This window comes from Hippoglossus stenolepis, chromosome 17 (genome assembly GCF_022539355.2).
Source record: "Hippoglossus stenolepis isolate QCI-W04-F060 chromosome 17, HSTE1.2, whole genome shotgun sequence".
Taxonomy (NCBI): domain Eukaryota; kingdom Metazoa; phylum Chordata; class Actinopteri; order Pleuronectiformes; family Pleuronectidae; genus Hippoglossus; species Hippoglossus stenolepis.
This window is the reverse complement of record NC_061499.1, coordinates 10,841,556-10,857,978: the sequence shown is the minus strand read 5'-3', so window position 1 is coordinate 10,857,978 and position 16,423 is coordinate 10,841,556. Positions and strand designations below refer to the sequence as shown.

The following is a 16,423-nucleotide window of genomic DNA, read 5'->3' as shown; positions in this document are numbered from 1 at the left end:
TCTGTTTACATGTTCACCACTGAATGGATTCAAACATCAGGAATCTGTAGTTTTCTTCGGTGTGATAAATATTTGTGACAGATTTTAGAGTTGCATCAAAAGACGGTGAATTGTGAAACGTGTATGTTTTGCTTCTGCTCGTACATTCGTATCATTATGAAGAAAACACAGATCACACCTGCTGCTGTTTAACCGTTTTCAGTTTAGTGCAGTGGTGGATTTAATTTCTCTTTTACATTTTTTATTTATTATTATTATTATCCCTTTGAAATACCTCTGCCACCTTTTATTTCAATACATTTTCATTACTTTTGTTCTACGCAGTGGTTTCTTATATTTTGCATTTTTGTATTAATTTGACTAATTTATGAGCTTAAAAGGAGGGGAACATGAGACATGCACCTGTTTTATATTCACATCAAGTCACAATGTTCACCTTTCAATACGTAAAAATTTCAAGTTCTTACATATTTTATTGCTCTCAAGTATCCCTCTTCTTTTGAGTGTTTGGACTGTTGATTTGCTTCTTTGTGAGGTTTCCATCATTTGTTGTTTTTTGTTCATTTGTCATGTTTTTTTTTGTTTTTTTTTTGTTTATTTGTGCACGTGGGGGTGTCAGAGAACTGACTCTTCTGTTCAGTCACCTCCAGCGACAGCGTAGCACCAAGAAGGTTCTCCACAACTCCTACCACACGCTGCTGTCTGGGCTGCGGCCCTACAGCTCCCCCTACCTGTCGGGGGACAGGTACGCACACCGCCACCACTCACAGCCTCATGGTACATTCAGACGGGCGGGCAGCTGCCCATCTCATGCTCACACACAGCAGGTGCACACAGACGAACACATTCAACATGTGCACACACACAGAAAGAACAAGGCTGACTGCTGCCGGAGCTTCCCGCATGGACGTGTTGTGCGTTTAACAAAATGTCACTAATATCTAACCTGAGACCACTGTGTTACAGGACCCCCCTGCTTCTCTGCATCTTTGTCCGCGTAGCTCGTACCCTCACTCATTCTCCACCACCTTCCACCGTTCTCTCACCAATTTCCTCTTCCTGTCTTCCTCTCTCTTTCCCTTTGTCTCCATTGTGTCTTTTCTATGCCATCCATCCTCCATCCTTCATCTGTTCTCAGGAAGGCAGAAGTTCCATGCAGGTTTGTTCTTCATGAGCTGTGCTTGCTGATTTGAGGATATTCGTAATAAGGATGAATATACGTTTGCGATGATTCATAACTTTGTTAGCGTAAACCTTTAACAAGAAAAAGGACAGCTGATTATCATATTATTATGATATCGGACCTGTGCATGCATTGGACGAGAGGTTGTTGGTGCATAAGTTTTGCAGGTTGAAATGTCCTTGATTTGAGGAGCTGCTCTCACACCATGATGTTTAATCAGCTGTCTTGATGATTATACTCGGGTAAAACATCCCCCATTACTGTTGCATGATCCTTCCCCACCTCCCCAGAACTCAGAGTGTCTACATAATCCAAAGAAATGCTGTTTGGATTATTGAGATCTTTCACCTCGTCACTCTCTTCCTCTGGTTTTACCGTCGCTGCCTTAATCCTCACGGGTTCACCATGTACCCAGGTTGTGTCACAACTTCTCGTCCTCCTTCACTCCCCCCCACCTCTCTCTTCCCCTCACCCTCTCTCCCTTGTCTCCCCAGTCAACTTCTTTCTAAAAAGCGGGGTCTCTTCCGGATTCACGCTGGCCGCAAGCAGAGGTATCCATGGCAACAAGCCTGTGCACGGGGCACGCTAAAATGTCACAGATCAATAGCACTCTTCCTCCTTTCTATGACACTCACTTTGCCTGAAACACTCCAAACATTTGTGGGCCTATGCAGTGGCTCGCTCAAAGTTTTAGGTTCTTGTTAAAAAGTTTCAGAAAGACGAATTGGCTCAGTTAAGATAGCTTGTTGTAGCAGATGCCATAAAATGTAACAACGATGCACTGTCGTACCTTTTTAAAAACTTTAAATAGGCTCCACACTCTGGTCCACATATGATTGAGTGAATCCTTTCCTGCTGTGGAGACATGTTGTGTTGATTTTGGTTGAAGGTCATGATAAACCGTGTGTTGAAAACATGACAAATGTCCTTGATGGTTTATTACTTTAACAATTTAGATGCACGTCTTTTCCTTTCATTGAACATCTCGGATGAAACGAGAGAACTAAATATTTGATTAAAAATGACCAGAGACATTTCAAAAATAGAAATATTTAGCATGATGTTCTATTTTGTATTAGTTGCCTTTCTGGCAAATCAACATGTTTGCGCTTTAAAAGGTTTCAAAGTGCAAAATTGCATCTGTACGCATGCGATACTCCTCCAATGATTTGGAAAGATTCAGTTATTGCCCTGAATGCATCCAAATCATTTACTTGCTTTCCCCTACAGCATGCGGAGGTCTGTCACTCTTCCCCATTTCCTCCATTCAACCCGAAACATTTCAGCATGCTCGTACGAAATGCTGTTTCCACTTACGTCCCTTAACTATTTAAATTTTAATTTAAATGGCCTGCTGGAACACACGCACAACAAAGAGTATATCATCGTAAACATGTAGGAGTGAACGGCTGAGCTGGAATTGCTCTGTGGTGCATGACGTTTGCGTTTCTTCTGGATCTTTGACAGTGTGTAACATGTGAGTGGCTGCAGAGAAGGAGCATGCTTTAACAGCAGCGTTAGGAGTGTTTAGAAGGACTGGCCACTTTCTCCTGTATAAACATGGCCTCACGTATCGGCCCGCCATGGCTTGTATAGAGTCTTGATAAGGCCCCTTTTGTACGGCTGCACTTTGATGGGATTAAGGAGGCGAATCTTGGTCCGATGGAGCGTCATCCCAGCAGAGCTGCAAGTCTTGAATCAGGTTTCAGTCTGATTGTGCTGAATCAGGTGCTGTGAAAAGCACATTCAATAAGCAAATATTCAGGGCAGAATCAGTTTTTAGCTATTTTAAGTTGCACCTCAGGACTCTCTGCCTCGATGATAAATCCGCCAGTCTGCCCTTCATGGAGACGTAATGTAAATGTCTCCCTGTTTTATCTGTTTGCTGATGAGGAATGTCGCAAAAGATCTGAGGCCATTTTTTGGTGTTACATCACTTTTACTAACAATTTCTTTTCTAACAAGCTCAGGCTGTACTTCTGCTGCCTCCCTAAAGTCCCAGGATAACACAGTTTAGTTTTCCATGAAGGTCAAAGGCATGGACATTGAGAAAAAACTTGGTGGCTGTCATGATCCGAAAACGATAGTCTGCTTACGGACGTTTGACTGTTTTATTTTCACTGTCAGCAGTAAAATGGGCTTCCGGGATCGTATCAGAATGAACAATTCTCGATCATCCCAAAATAGTCGGAACAAGGCATCGCCGCTGCCCCCGGGCTCCGGGGTCCGACGCTCTCCCAGCCAGGAGAACGTACCCGAGGCCACCAGTCCGGGGAAGGTGCAGAAGAGCTGGAGCTTTAATGATCGCACACGCTTCCGCACCTCACTTCGCCTCAAACCGCGACCTCCTGCTGACGGTAGGCAACACACACACACATCAAGCCTTTTTTTATTAACAATCACAGGCACGTCTGCTGGATAATAGTGTCTTTGAATGTCCTTGTTCCAGTGGAGGGGGTCGGAGAGGACAGCGTGGAAGACAAACCATATTGTGACGTTGCAATGGAGGAGGTCATCCCAGCCGTGAAGACGCTTATACGAGCTGTCAGGTGAGTCCAGCCGTCAGCGGCATATTAGTCACACCAATAGTGAAAAGATTAATACTGTACACAGGAGAAACAGAAGTAGTACAGTAGAAAAACTGTAAACCTTCTATAAACCTTTGATGGTCCCATCCAGTAACATTGGTCTTTTGCACTGCCAACAAAATTTTGTCTGTTCCAAAATCCTGAATTTATTAATCCCGAGTGAAACAATTTTTTCGGTTCCAGCTGATCTTAGTCAGCTCATTCAGTGACAATATAACAGAGCTGTAATAGCATGTATTTAAAACAACTTTGCATTTAAATTATCCTTAAATTTTTTTGTACAATGTAATGTGTTATAAACACTTTATTTAATATTATTATCGTGTTTATAAATGCTAATTAGGAGGGTTGGAGTCTCGGTTCCAAGATTGCCAGCAAAACATTTCCCATTACATTAAAGGACACGTCGGGTTAGTATTAGCGTGTTTCTAAGTTATTATAAAGTCATTGACCTTTTTTAATAGGTCTGTTGCGCTCAGTGTGATTGATTTACATCACATGCCGAGATGGAATTTCCCGGTGTACATTTTTTTGTGAGCTCCACACATCACAACCTCCCTGTGTAAACGGGCTGCTGGTCAATGATGGAATAAGGTCACTTCGGTCACACAAACAACCCCATGCGTGCGTTTTCAGATGATGGTATTAATGGGCGAACATGCCGCTCCTCCATTTAGGTGCTGGTGTGTGCAGATTCAGCTGACAGAGTAGAAATGTCCACTTAGGAGAGGTAACTGAGCCCTGCTGCAGGAAGCGCTACTCCCCTCTTGCGACCTTGTCACTCAGCAAGCCGAGCTCATTCAGGCAGGTCATGTGTAGGGAGGCATGCTAGGTTTGCCTTTTCAGGGAGCACACACACAAACAGAAATATCATACAGATGGGTGGTCACAGTACAGTCGGGCTGTGTGGAGAGTGGAGACATGTGTTATTGTACAGTTTGGACAAGGACAACTGTAATAATGGACTGAGAGCATTGATGTTGATTGCTGTCACTGTGTCATCTCTTCGTGTTGTTCATCGACTGTAAGCTTGAATGTATCTGTAGCACAGTGTCAGTGGCAGACGTCCTTACACAGGATGTGCTGTGGCTCTTTAAATTAAAGAGGCTGGTTCCTCCTTCACTTTCTCTAATGAAGCAAAGATAATGCTCATGTAAACAAGGTAGTTGCATTCATAATGTGTGTGTGTGTGTGTGTGTGTGTGTGTGTGTGTGTGTGTGTGTGTGTGTGTGTGTGTGTGTGTGTGTGTGTGTGTGTTTTTTATTAAAGCTGTAGTGTTTCTTTTTATAGCTACTCTTGATTCTACCCACTCTATGTACTTGATCGTGTGTTAAATGATTTACTATTTGAATTTTGAGTTGGTGCTGGTTTTCATGCTGTATGTTACCTGACTTTGAACCAGATGTTGATACCGTGTTATAAACTAATACAATTTAGTGACTCGTGTAAGGATTTGTTCTTTAACTTAAAGTCTCTTATAGGGATAGTTTACCCACAAATGAAAATTCACTCATCTACTCACCACTGTGCCGATGGAGGGTTGGGTGAAGTCCACAAAACACTTCTGGAGTTTCAGGGGAAAACAGTGTTGCAGCCAAATCCAATACAATTGAAGTAACTGGTGAACGTAAAAAACATAGCATTCCTCCATACTGCTCCTGTGGTGCCATCCAAGTGTCCGTAAGCCCCGATATTCACACTCGACTCGAAACAGTGTCAGTTACACCAAGTTTTTAGCCTAAATGTCCGCTGTGATCCTCCTCCGGAGCCGTGTTCACGTTCGAGTGCACACACATCGCACAAGCTCGCGTCTCCATGCTCTTGCCCAAGGGACATGTGACGACATCAGCGAGAACTTAGAGCTTTTTTTAGTTTTTTTCTTACGTTTGAAGAGTGGTCACCAGTTACTTCAATTGTATTGGATTTGGCTGCAATGCTGTTTGCCCCTGAAACTCCAGAAGTGTTTTGTGGACTCACCCCTCCATCGTGTATAGAGGTGAGTAGATAATGAGTGAATTTTCATTTTTGGGTGAACTATCCCTTTAAGCGGCAGCCGCTCATGTGTCTCAGGCAATCATCCATTCATCAAAGTTATTGCATGCTGAAGCATCCAAGGCCTAAAGGTTGGAGGCTCTACTCCTATCATGGAGTGTTCGGGTGATCGAGAGGCAGATTGTAATTCTCTTTGGGTAAAAGCACTTTATAAATGTAGTCCGTCCATTTGAGCACATTGTCAGTGTCAGCTGTCTGAAGCAGGTGCTTTGTGAACAAACTGAAGGTTTCTCCTTCGCAGACGTACAGCAGGAGGATGTTTTCCGTTCCCGGGATGCAGCATGATGTATTATTGCTTGATATTGTTAGGCCACTGACAGGGTATTATATGATCCCTCCTCGGGTTTGCACTTGACTCAGCAGATAGCTCTGACCTCAGCTGCTCCGTACCGCAGACAATGGAAGAGAGGGACTTCCACTAGAGAGTGCAGGTGTGTACACAGCAGGTGCTAGCACACGCACGTGCTCACGCAGAGTCTTATAAGGTTCACGACTGACGTACTTGAAACACCGGGTTTTGCAGGAGGCCTTAGTGCTGAGGTTTCACTTTAGAGAGATGCATTATCAGTGCCAGGCTGTCTGAATAAATGCATACGGTGTTCTGTTTATGAATAGAAGGGAAGGTAGAGGGAGGTAAAGGAGGAGAAGAAGAAGAAGAGGATGGGATTAACTACTGTGACTCTTCACATGCAAAAATCCAATACTGCGTATAACACAAAATTTCTGCTCATTTGCAGTCTCAGGTGAAGTGCCTACTTTATTAAATAAATAAAAATAGTTTGGACATGCTTACTATTTATATCCATTTGATCTTTTGTCATCATCATCAGTTTTTTTTGTGTGTGTGTTTCAGCGGTAATATTTTTAAACCTGTATAATGTTTACGCAGTGTATTTCTGTAAGAATGATTGAACACACATACTGCAGCTCGTGCATTAACTTTTTGTTCACTTATGAATCAGAGGCGTCCCTGCAGTGGCTCGCCCTACTTGGCCTTCTCAGGAAATGTGTCAGCATAACAGTGACATTTTTAAGTCACGGTTAAAACCTTCCCACCGGAGACTATCTGGGATCTACTTTTGCTGAGCTGCAAAAAATATTTGCCCTAGCTATGCAAGCATTTTGGGACACAGATGACACTTCCTGTGCCTCCAATCGCCGCTGAGTTTTTTCACGTCTCCTCTTCCGAATGTTAGGAAGGTATAATATCTTTCCGTGAGCAGTGCCAGCTGTACTGTACCACTGCTTGCACTGTACCTGGACGTTTTCTGACAGTAGACCTGACCACGTATAATAAAAGACATTTCATCGACTGAGAAAGAGTCAGCATTTTGAGGAAACCCTTGGAGGAACCAATTCAAAAGCCCCCGTGCTCTTTTTTTTTTTTGTACCTGCACCTGAGAAAAAAAAATCTAAATCTGCATCTACCTGCAAAATAAGAAAAGGCCGCGAAATACCCCAGGCGTAGGAGTCATCAAGAAACAAGAGTGCTGTGTTAGGGGGAAGAGTGCGCTGACGGCTGCTACAACACCAGCTGTGGACCACTCCTCCTCCTCTCGCTCCTCTTCTCCTTCGCTTGCACCTTCTCCTCTTCTTTGTCGCAGCTGCACCCGGCCGCTAAACAAATCTGTGTGCTGCGTGTGTGTGTGTGCGGCTGCGGTAAATGCAAGCGCTGCATGCCCCGGACAAAGGTTACCGTGGGTAATTTCAGAAAATGACCCCTCTCGCAAGTTCAGATTTCACCTGCTCCTGTTTAGCTCGTGTGCAGTTGTGTTACTGTGTGTGTCCCTCTGACTGAGATGCAATGCATTTATGGCATTGTATTTGTTTTTGTGCACGTGTGTGGTTTTGTACACGGGTATTTGTGTGACGTTTTCTGGAAAAAGCTGAGCGGTTCTGATCTTTCACTTCCCCAGACCTTTGATGTGATCCCTTTCTTCCTCCTGTGAGGGCAACTGGGACTATTATAGTGGGTTTAGTCATCTGGCTGCGAGAGATAGGGTTTCCTCAATCCCTCCCGGATTGACTCGTCGTTCAATCCATCACAGGATGAGATGACAGCTTGAGTGTGTGTGTATTTTGTGTCATCGCTGAGCTGCCTATCGAAGAAATGATAAGAAAGGAATTGAATGACCCACCCAACATAGAAGGCCAGACACACAAACACACACAGCATGACGTTCCAACCACAGCGATATTTACAGGTATGTGTTCAGCGGATACAGTGGTGCTGGGTCAACATTCCTCAGTGTGTGATTCCCCCCGCATAGGGATGTGGGTAGCGATGATGAGCTGTGTGCACTGGGAGTGGGAGCAGCCATGGTCCACCAGTGGCTCCAACATGGCTGTCACACTGACAAAAGAGGAGAATCAGGGCAAAGCTCTAACTGTGTGTGTGTGTGTGTGTGTGAGAGTGTGAGTGTGTGTGTGTGTGTGTGTTAATTGCTGAAACAGCAGGTCCTGATAAGCAAATGTCTCTGGAGAGATGTTGTCATCATCACAATATACACGCATGGTTTAGTAAGAGGGGCTGCTCTGCTCTCTTTATCTCTTTATGGGGCTGTTTGTGAATGATAAGGTCACTCTGACTGTAATTAATCTTGTTATTCTCAGTGTTGGGCCCCATCATTTGATAGATGGCCCTGCATTTTCACAAAGGTTTACTGGACGTCCACTGATGTGTGATGTGGGGTTTGTTTCTGCTGCACGTGTAGGATCTTGAAGTTCCTCGTGGCCAAGAGGAAGTTCAAGGAGACGCTGCGTCCGTATGATGTGAAGGACGTCATAGAGCAGTACTCTGCGGGACACCTGGACATGCTGGGACGCATCAAGAGCCTGCAGATGAGGTAGGTTTCACACATTTGAAACTGGAAGCGGGGATAAACAGTTACTGTGCTCACACCAAGCATTTCACTGAAAATACAAACAAATGAATATAATTGATTGTGTTTGTGTGAAAGGGTGGACCAGATAATCGGACGAGGAGCCGTTCAGCCCGACAAGAAGACCCGCCCAGAGAAAGGAGAGAAGACACCGCCAGAACTGGATCCACTGGATGAGCTAAGCATGATGGGACGTGTAGTCAAAGTGGAGAAACAGGTAATAGAGGGGTACTTTGATTTATACGCCATTTGTGGAACTGTGTTTTCTGTGTAATCATATAAGCTATTAAAAAAACTCCAGGTGGATCACTTTTACGCTGGCGAATTTAATGAAAAGCTGCCATAAAATGTACAGGAAGTGCAATAAACCGAGGAAGTGATGTTAATGTCTGTTCCAATTAGTCGATGGATTTTCTTTCCTCGCTCCATCTTTTTCACAGCTCCCACGAGACGCTGACAACTAATGGCTGAGACTTTTTCCTAGAGTGATAAGATATACTAAGCTTCTGTGGTCAATACATGAAACCATTAAGGCTCATTGTCCATCTTATCAGAACCAGTGATGAAACACACAAGTAAAGCATCTCCTACAATTTCTGAAGGGATTGAAATAACTAAAATTTCACAATGGAATGATTGAATATTTCTTTGTCTGTTATCACTTTGTCTGTTTTCTTTCTCTGTCCAAAACTATCCAGGATGTGCTGATGCAAATTGCGCAAAAGTATTTTCCATTTGTGTGTTTTCTCAGGTTCAGTCCATAGAGAACAAGCTGGACCTCCTGCTCAATTTCTACACCCAGTGCCTGAAGAAAGGCTCGTCCAACTTCACCCTGTCCTCCCTCCTGGACCCCGACCTCACCTCCGACTACCACAGCCCCACGGACCAAAGAGACCTCTTCCCCTCCGCCTCCACGCTCAACATCTCACGGTCCGATACCGGCAACTTGGAATGACAGTGAGCTGCACACACACAGTCCTTTGGCTGAGTCCTCACTCTGAGCAGCCCGCCGTCATCCTCCCGTATCTCAAATCCACATCCTCATCTGTTGTCTTTAAAGCGAATGTGTTTCCACAGCTGATCCAGACGGAGGCCTCCACATGGCCTCAGCCAAAGCTGCTCACCGGACCCTCCTCTCAACCCACTCGACGAGGATGGAGAAACGGAGAGGAGCACGTGAACGATGATACTTGACTACTGAACCACTTTCCCCCTGCTCACCTCTTGCTTTCTATCGACGCCGACTTCGAAGCTTCATCTGTAGATAATCCGACTTTGAGCTTTGAAGTTTTGTAATTCTTTGGAGAAATCTTTCTCTCTCTCTCTCTGATCATTTCAGTTGTTTTTTTTTCTGTGTTGGCCGCTTGAATCAACTGATGGAGAGTTTTCTGACTTTGCTGGCATCACAACTCTGTGATGGGTACGACCTGTACATTTTCCATTCACACCACCATAAAAACAAATGTATAACTAGAAGAGCTGTCTACAGAGAAATAATCTGCTCTCTTGGACGGGCAGACTGGCCAGAGAGCCACCTCGCCAAAGCACCAAACCTCCATGGTTGCCCTCTCCACCCAGACGATGGAGTTTTAAATGAGCGAAACCCTGCTTTTATCGCCCAAACCTGTCACATGAAAAAAGCTGGAAGAATGTGTTGGATTGACTCATGTGTACAGTTTGCGTTGACCTTCATTCATCCTCGACGGAATTCCGTCTCCTACAAGCCCACTTGCAAAAAAGATGTTTTGCTTGCATTGAAGGGAGGATTTAACGGAGCCAAAATGTCCTTTAATGGCTCTAAAATCCCTCCTCTGCAATGTTTTAAAAGGCTTCTGTTCCTCTTTAAGTGATCCCGTAACCAGAGTTTGTTTTTATAACATGCCTTGTAAAGCTCTCTGTCTTGCAGCCCACGACCCAAACATGCATGTTCCCTCCGATGAGTCCTGTAGATAAAGCCTCACCGATCCTCTGTCAGAATTTTTCCGACGTCTGACACTTTCTGCACATCGAGCCTCAGGTCAGGTTTTGTCACGTCATCCGGTTCAGGCGGTCATTCGTACTTCACCCCCTCTCTCACTGGAGGGATCCTTCTCACCTGCTGCATGCACTTGCAGAAACATTACGGCCAGTTTCGGAGCGAACAACCTGTAAAGTGTTTGGGTTTGACATGTGAATTCCAGGCCTTTAACCTCATGAACGCTCGTGTCTTAGGAAATGGTTTCGAGCCTCACAGCTTCAGTACGAACAGACGGGGTGCAGCAGGGTTGAGCTCCAGCCATCACTTATAGGTGTTTACTGTCATTGCCAATCCCCTGTACTGTCTTCTGTCTTTTCTTCCTCGGAGATGTTTGACGCACAGAAAATGCTCTGTGCTCGTGGACAAAACTGGAGACACACACACGAAATGAAGACAATTTCTTTACTTAAGTACTTTGGCACTTGATAATAACACATTTTATGTATAAAATCATCATTTTGTTTTGATTTCCTTGATGTAATTATGTTCATGCACTTATTTTTGTGTAACCTACGATAGCAAATATATTTTTTAATGATTTTTGTGTTTGATAAAGTGAATGTAGGGGTTTAATTTAACATATTTAATTCGGTTAGATATGGTCTCTAAATAAATGTAGCCTTTGTTAAATCATGGATGACACAACTGTAACACGCAGCGGATCAGGTTCACACACGACTCACAAAAGCTCCTGTGTGTTTTTGAGCTCATCATTTTCTTTTTGGTGTCGTTAGATTCAAATAAGAAAACATTCGCTCATACTGTATTTGGCCAGTGAAAACACTTTCTGTTCCCGAAGGTGTTTCGTTTATTTCAGTCAAGCCAGTTGACTCAGGTGCTCCACTTCTCCATTCAAGCCAAGCTCAGACTTCAAACAGTGAATGTACTTTATCGCTCGATCTTTTTTAGGGTCTAGTGCTCTCTCTTTATCTTCAAGTCTTTGCGTTCGTTCTGAATAGAAACATTAGGTACGTGGTTTCATTCTTTGGCCTAAACGATAAGAGGTGCCTCGTTGTTAGAGGCGTCGTCACACTGTCACTTCATCGTCACCTGGAATGTCCAGCTTTTAAAAAAAAATGTATGTGAGACCACTGTATTGCATGTTGTTGTTAGTTGTGGCCCCAGTATTAGAAAACAAGTAATAATTAAGGATGTCTTCTGTAAAGTCTTGAGTCAAGACATGAAAGGAAATGACTTGTGCCTTCTATGTCCTTGTTCTTTAACTGACATGTCGCGGCTTTTGATCTCAAACGTAAAATATCAGTGCTGCCTCCAAGACAACAGTGTTTCATTGAGATAGCATCCTCATGAGGATAGCCATGCTGTTTTGGTTTTTTTTGCAAAGAAAATGTTTCACCACAGAAACATAATCAAAATTGTTATGAACACATAGTTTTTAGGGGTGTTCGCCTTTTATGAGGAACTTTAATATTTTCGGAGAATATTTACTGTATGTTTAGCGAATCATCGCAACTAACCCAGGACCTAGCATCGACGTCCTTTACTGTGTTTGAACATTTGTCAGATCTGGAGGCACGGGCATTTCTATCACCGCAGGAAACTCTGCAGGCATGTCTCCTTTCGTAAAAAAAGCATGTCATGTAGATCTGAATGGCTTCCACACAACTACCTCTGAGGCCACTAGGGGGCACTAGTCTAGGAAACCAAGTATGAGAAGCAGTAACCGATTGTCGAGGTGACTGAATTCTATGCATGACTCAATTGTGCACGTTCTCTCTTCTCGTTTCACTCTGTTCTTGACGTCCTCACCGTCCATTGTTCACTGACTTGCTGCCATTTGACATTCCAGCTCGTTGCCCTTTAACTGCTCTCTTAGGTGTTGGAGCTGTTGTTGAAAACGAAAACGCGAACAGATCGAAGCAATAAGCAAAATGCTAAGCTAACAAAGTCTTCCAATTCCAATTGATGTAGCTACATGGTTGATGACATGGCGCTTATCGTATTTTCTAATCTAATGCACACCTCTGTTTGATCTTTTAAAGAGATACAAAGATGTGTATCTGCGGAGGATAAAATTAGCTCACTTGACTAACTTATTAATTTATTTGTTTCAATAAAGCTCTTTGACTGTATGTTGGCTTCTCGCTTTTCTTTTACACACGGTTCTACTGCAGGTGTTGAAATCCGACGGCAAAAAAACAAACGGGTAAATAATTTGTCAAGAAAGTTTACTAAAACATTGTTAATTAGGGAGAAATCACAATCTTGTTTCATCTTCCACTCTTTCATTGCCTTTTAGAGTTTACAAACATTTATTTAGAGCAAGATGCTGGTTAAAAAACATTTATTGACATAAGTTGCAATAAACAAATAATTTCTTCCCTTGTGTAACTCGAATTCCTAAAAAAAAGGAAAGTTAACTGACAGCAGAGCTTTTACGGAAGGTGATTGACAGGTTAGATTCAGACCACGGGATCATTTCTTCATGGTCACTGTATAAAGTTTCCAACACCGTAGAAATGGCAGAACAAAGTCACATGACGTTTATAGGGGTCGACAATCAAATAGGCAAACGTCTGCTCCTCCTCTCGTATCCCGGGGAAACAACGCCCCGATTTAACCTGCGAGGGAGAAATTATAGTGTTTGAAGTTTTATAGCTGAAGAAAAAGATGTTTACTGATTTCAGGTTATTATTGATGGTTGTAAAATGTCTTCAGAGCAGGACACGCATCTTTATTTCCATAATAACACAAGGCTGCTGTGTGATCTTCAGCCAATTATAGGTCAGATCCAATGAAAACATGTTCACATGACCATAGTTAGGAGAAACAAAACAGTGAACCAGTAACTTACGTAGGCGCTGACTTTGAGCACCGTGGAAACAACGCTGATCCTCTTTGTGTCTGGATCTTTCTGAACGCTACAGAACAAACCATAAACTTAAGTTTTTTATCATGAATAACACAGACAAGATACTTTTATACTGTTTATACTATTAGAATAATTACAAAACTTTTACAAATCCAGTTTTCATATAACAAAAAGGAGCAATAAATAATAGCAATAACAGATGACCTGTTTGCAAAATGACAGAAACTTAATGATTTAGTTGATTATAGAAAAGGAGAAATAAAAAAACGTACCATGTAATATTATAAATGTTGTAAAAGAGATGTCAAATATGAAAGTATGTGATAGAACTAACATTGTTTAAATATATTTTAAATTAGAGTTATAGATAAATATAAGACACTTGATAAATTATAAATACATTCTTGTGATAGTTGGGTTTATCTATATGCTCTGGTGTTACAGATGCTAATAGTAAAGTAATGTGCAGTCATGTGTATCTTTAGTCATTATTTGGACTGTGTAGTAAAGGTGTAGGTGTTATAGGCTCAGTTTCAGCCTCCAACTTTTTGGTCAATATGTTTTTTGTTGTTATTATTGTATGCACAAAAATACTTACCAAACAAACAAATCTATCTAAATCTCATATGTTTACATATGGAGTTGTAAGGAAACATAGTATTTGACAGTATGGCATCATACTCTACCTGATCAGATCTTTGTACACTTGCTTCGTGGTGTTGATGTAAGGCTGGATGGTGTCTTCGTACTGACAGAGCTCCCCCCCAAGACACAGGTGCTTGAAGAGGCGAAACAGAAACTCTCCCCGCTCCTCCCCCCCGACCGCGGAGTAGTGCTCGCTGTCCTCCTCCCGCAGCATCTGGAGGAACAGAGGATGATGAGCACTGGCCTCGAGTCAAAGAAGATCAACATAGACGAGACAAACGGACGGACGGATGAAGGAGAGAGAGAGAGAGAGAGAGAGAGAGAGAGAGAGAGAGAGAGAGAGAGAGAGAGAGAGAGTCACCTGTCTGAGTTCATCATAGTCGGAGTAGACTTCGTGTAAGCATTTAACTATGTGTCCAGAGGGCCTCAGGACGCCACAAGAGAAGATCGGGTCAAAGAGCTCCATGGAGACTTTGGTGCATGCTACCACTTCCACCTGGACAGACACCACAGGCTTGTCTACAACACACACACACACACACACAAGTCAAAAACATTCCACAGGGATCTGATCGTCTGGCAGATGACATCAATTTCCTATGATCAGCGATGAAAGGCATTCTGGGGGATGTTGCATACCGAGAGGCACCTGGACTCCGGCCTCCATCTTTTTCAGACAGGATACCACGTCAGGGTCTCTGAAGAAATCCTGCAAACACATAGTGACATCAGGAGCATTCAAATACAATCAAACCAAATCAAAACATTTTTCATTTTCCACGAGATTAATTCACTTTGACTTCAGTATTTCCAGGAATCAAAATGTCAAAATATCTATTTCAAGTTAGGGCTGCAACTATTTTCCTCGTGAATCTCTCTTTCCTTTTCTGTAACGATCATAAATGAAAAAGAAAGGCAGCATATTTTCAAGCTAAACCGAGTCAATGACAAATAACTATAAATCGACTCTGAAAATATTTGCCGATTGATTTTCTTTCCCTCAACTAATCAATTAATCGACCAGATGTTGCAGCTGTTCATCCATTACAATGAGAAAAATTTAGTTTATGGTTTAGTTTAATTCAATTGTTTTCAGTGCTATCCAAAAACAATTTTACAAAACACTTTTGTAGGAAGAGCAGGAGGAAGAAAAAACATCCGACTCAATTCTACATTCATCAATATCCATCATCATGCCAAAACTGTTACTCAATACGTTCATATTGTTTCATTATTTCAATTTTTTTTATTTTAAATTGATTAATTGCAACTAACATGGTTAAGGATAGTTTTCAGTTACCAATCCTCTTCTATTAATCACTGTTTATACATGAAAATGGTTTTATTATTACTTTATATATGTATGTTTTATTTCTAGTATATACATTTAGTAAGTATGTGATTATATAATATAGTGGATCTTACCAGTGCAAACTGTTCACAGTTGTAAGAGTGAAAGCTCTGATCAAAGCTGAAACACTGAGCTGAGATCCTTCCCTGCATGGACCTGGAATGACACACGTCCATTCATCAACAGCACGTTAGAAAGTGAATTTATTACAGTTTCCTGGTTCGTTCCATTTATTTACCATTTCATTATCAGCGTTGAAACCTCTTTGTCCTGCAGGAAGAAGAACTTCTTGTTGGGAAGAGCGCGAAAAGAAAAACTTTGCTCAAACGGTAACTTCTCTGCCATGTTGTTTTTTTTTACTGCTTCTTCACGACAAACAGTGAGGAGCGTCTCCTCTTCACCAACACGGAGCAGCTTGGTTGTCGCTCACGGGCCAATCAACGACAGGAGTTCTCACCAAGAGCCAATAGACGTTTAGTTTCTGTTTTAAGGCTCCTTTGATGACATAGAAGATGAGTCTTTTTTGGCATCAGAGGAGCCGACTAAATGAAGAATAAGCTGTAAAAGAATAAGACAAAGAAACACCCAGCCATGCATTAAATAACACAGGAAATGAATACGGGTCGTTTTTGACCCACGTTGTGCACTAGAAGGAGTTTACATAGCTTGTGTATCAAAGGGTTAATCTGTTGAATCCCATCTCAGATTCGCGTGGTGTTGCCTTGGCAACAGACGCCGGAAACGGCCCCTGGAAGAGCTACAACGTAAAGTATTTTTAACGCAACGTTACTGATATTAAAATATGAAGATTACTGTTTTAATACCTTTATTGTATCATACTGTACTTTTTTCGTATTACATTCACCGGTTTT

General features: G+C 42.4%; 2 protein-coding genes across 3 annotated transcripts in view; one reads left to right on the top strand and one right to left on the bottom strand.

Annotated features, from left to right (window-relative positions):
* The window catches only part of LOC118124844 (potassium voltage-gated channel subfamily KQT member 4), a 44,961-nt gene extending 32,146 nt beyond the window's left edge, over nt 1-12,815 (top strand). Inside the window, exons 9-17 of one of the 2 annotated variants that reach the window (XM_035183023.2) lie at nt 620-745; nt 1,139-1,159; nt 1,678-1,734; nt 3,311-3,540; nt 3,633-3,732; nt 8,538-8,669; nt 8,784-8,922; nt 9,457-9,662; nt 9,783-12,815. In XM_035183023.2, the coding sequence (XP_035038914.1) occupies nt 620-745; nt 1,139-1,159; nt 1,678-1,734; nt 3,311-3,540; nt 3,633-3,732; nt 8,538-8,669; nt 8,784-8,922; nt 9,457-9,660 (1,009 nt within the window). In that variant the 3' untranslated portion in view covers nt 9,661-9,662; nt 9,783-12,815. The remainder of the gene's footprint in view (nt 1-619; nt 746-1,138; nt 1,160-1,677; nt 1,735-3,310; nt 3,541-3,632; nt 3,733-8,537; nt 8,670-8,783; nt 8,923-9,456; nt 9,663-9,782) is intronic. The other variant, XM_035183024.2, reaches the window with a different exon arrangement.
* Nucleotides 12,816-12,939: 124 nt separating this feature from the next.
* On the bottom strand, nt 12,940-16,073 carry cfap300 (cilia and flagella associated protein 300). The gene is made up of 7 exons (XM_035183026.1): nt 15,790-16,073; nt 15,626-15,707; nt 14,840-14,909; nt 14,562-14,719; nt 14,242-14,414; nt 13,538-13,604; nt 12,940-13,304 (listed from the first exon to the last, which is right to left on the bottom strand). The coding sequence occupies exons 1-7, from the start codon at nt 15,894-15,896 to the stop codon at nt 13,173-13,175; spliced, it is 789 nt and encodes a 262-aa protein (XP_035038917.1). The 5' UTR covers nt 15,897-16,073; the 3' UTR covers nt 12,940-13,172.
* Between the last annotated feature and the right edge of the window lie 350 nt (nt 16,074-16,423).

Excerpts from the sequence above, each read along its gene's own strand:
- cfap300 (XM_035183026.1), bottom strand. The coding sequence starts at position 15,896 with ATGGCAGAGAAGTTACCGTTTGAGCAAAGTTTTTCTTTTCGCGCTCTT. Across the intron at positions 14,910-15,625 it reads ACTGTGAACAGTTTGCACTG|GATTTCTTCAGAGACCCTGA; the intron begins GTAAGATCCACT and ends ATGTGTTTGCAG. Across the intron at positions 14,415-14,561 it reads ACTATGATGAACTCAGACAG|ATGCTGCGGGAGGAGGACAG; the intron begins GTGACTCTCTCT and ends CTGTTCCTCCAG.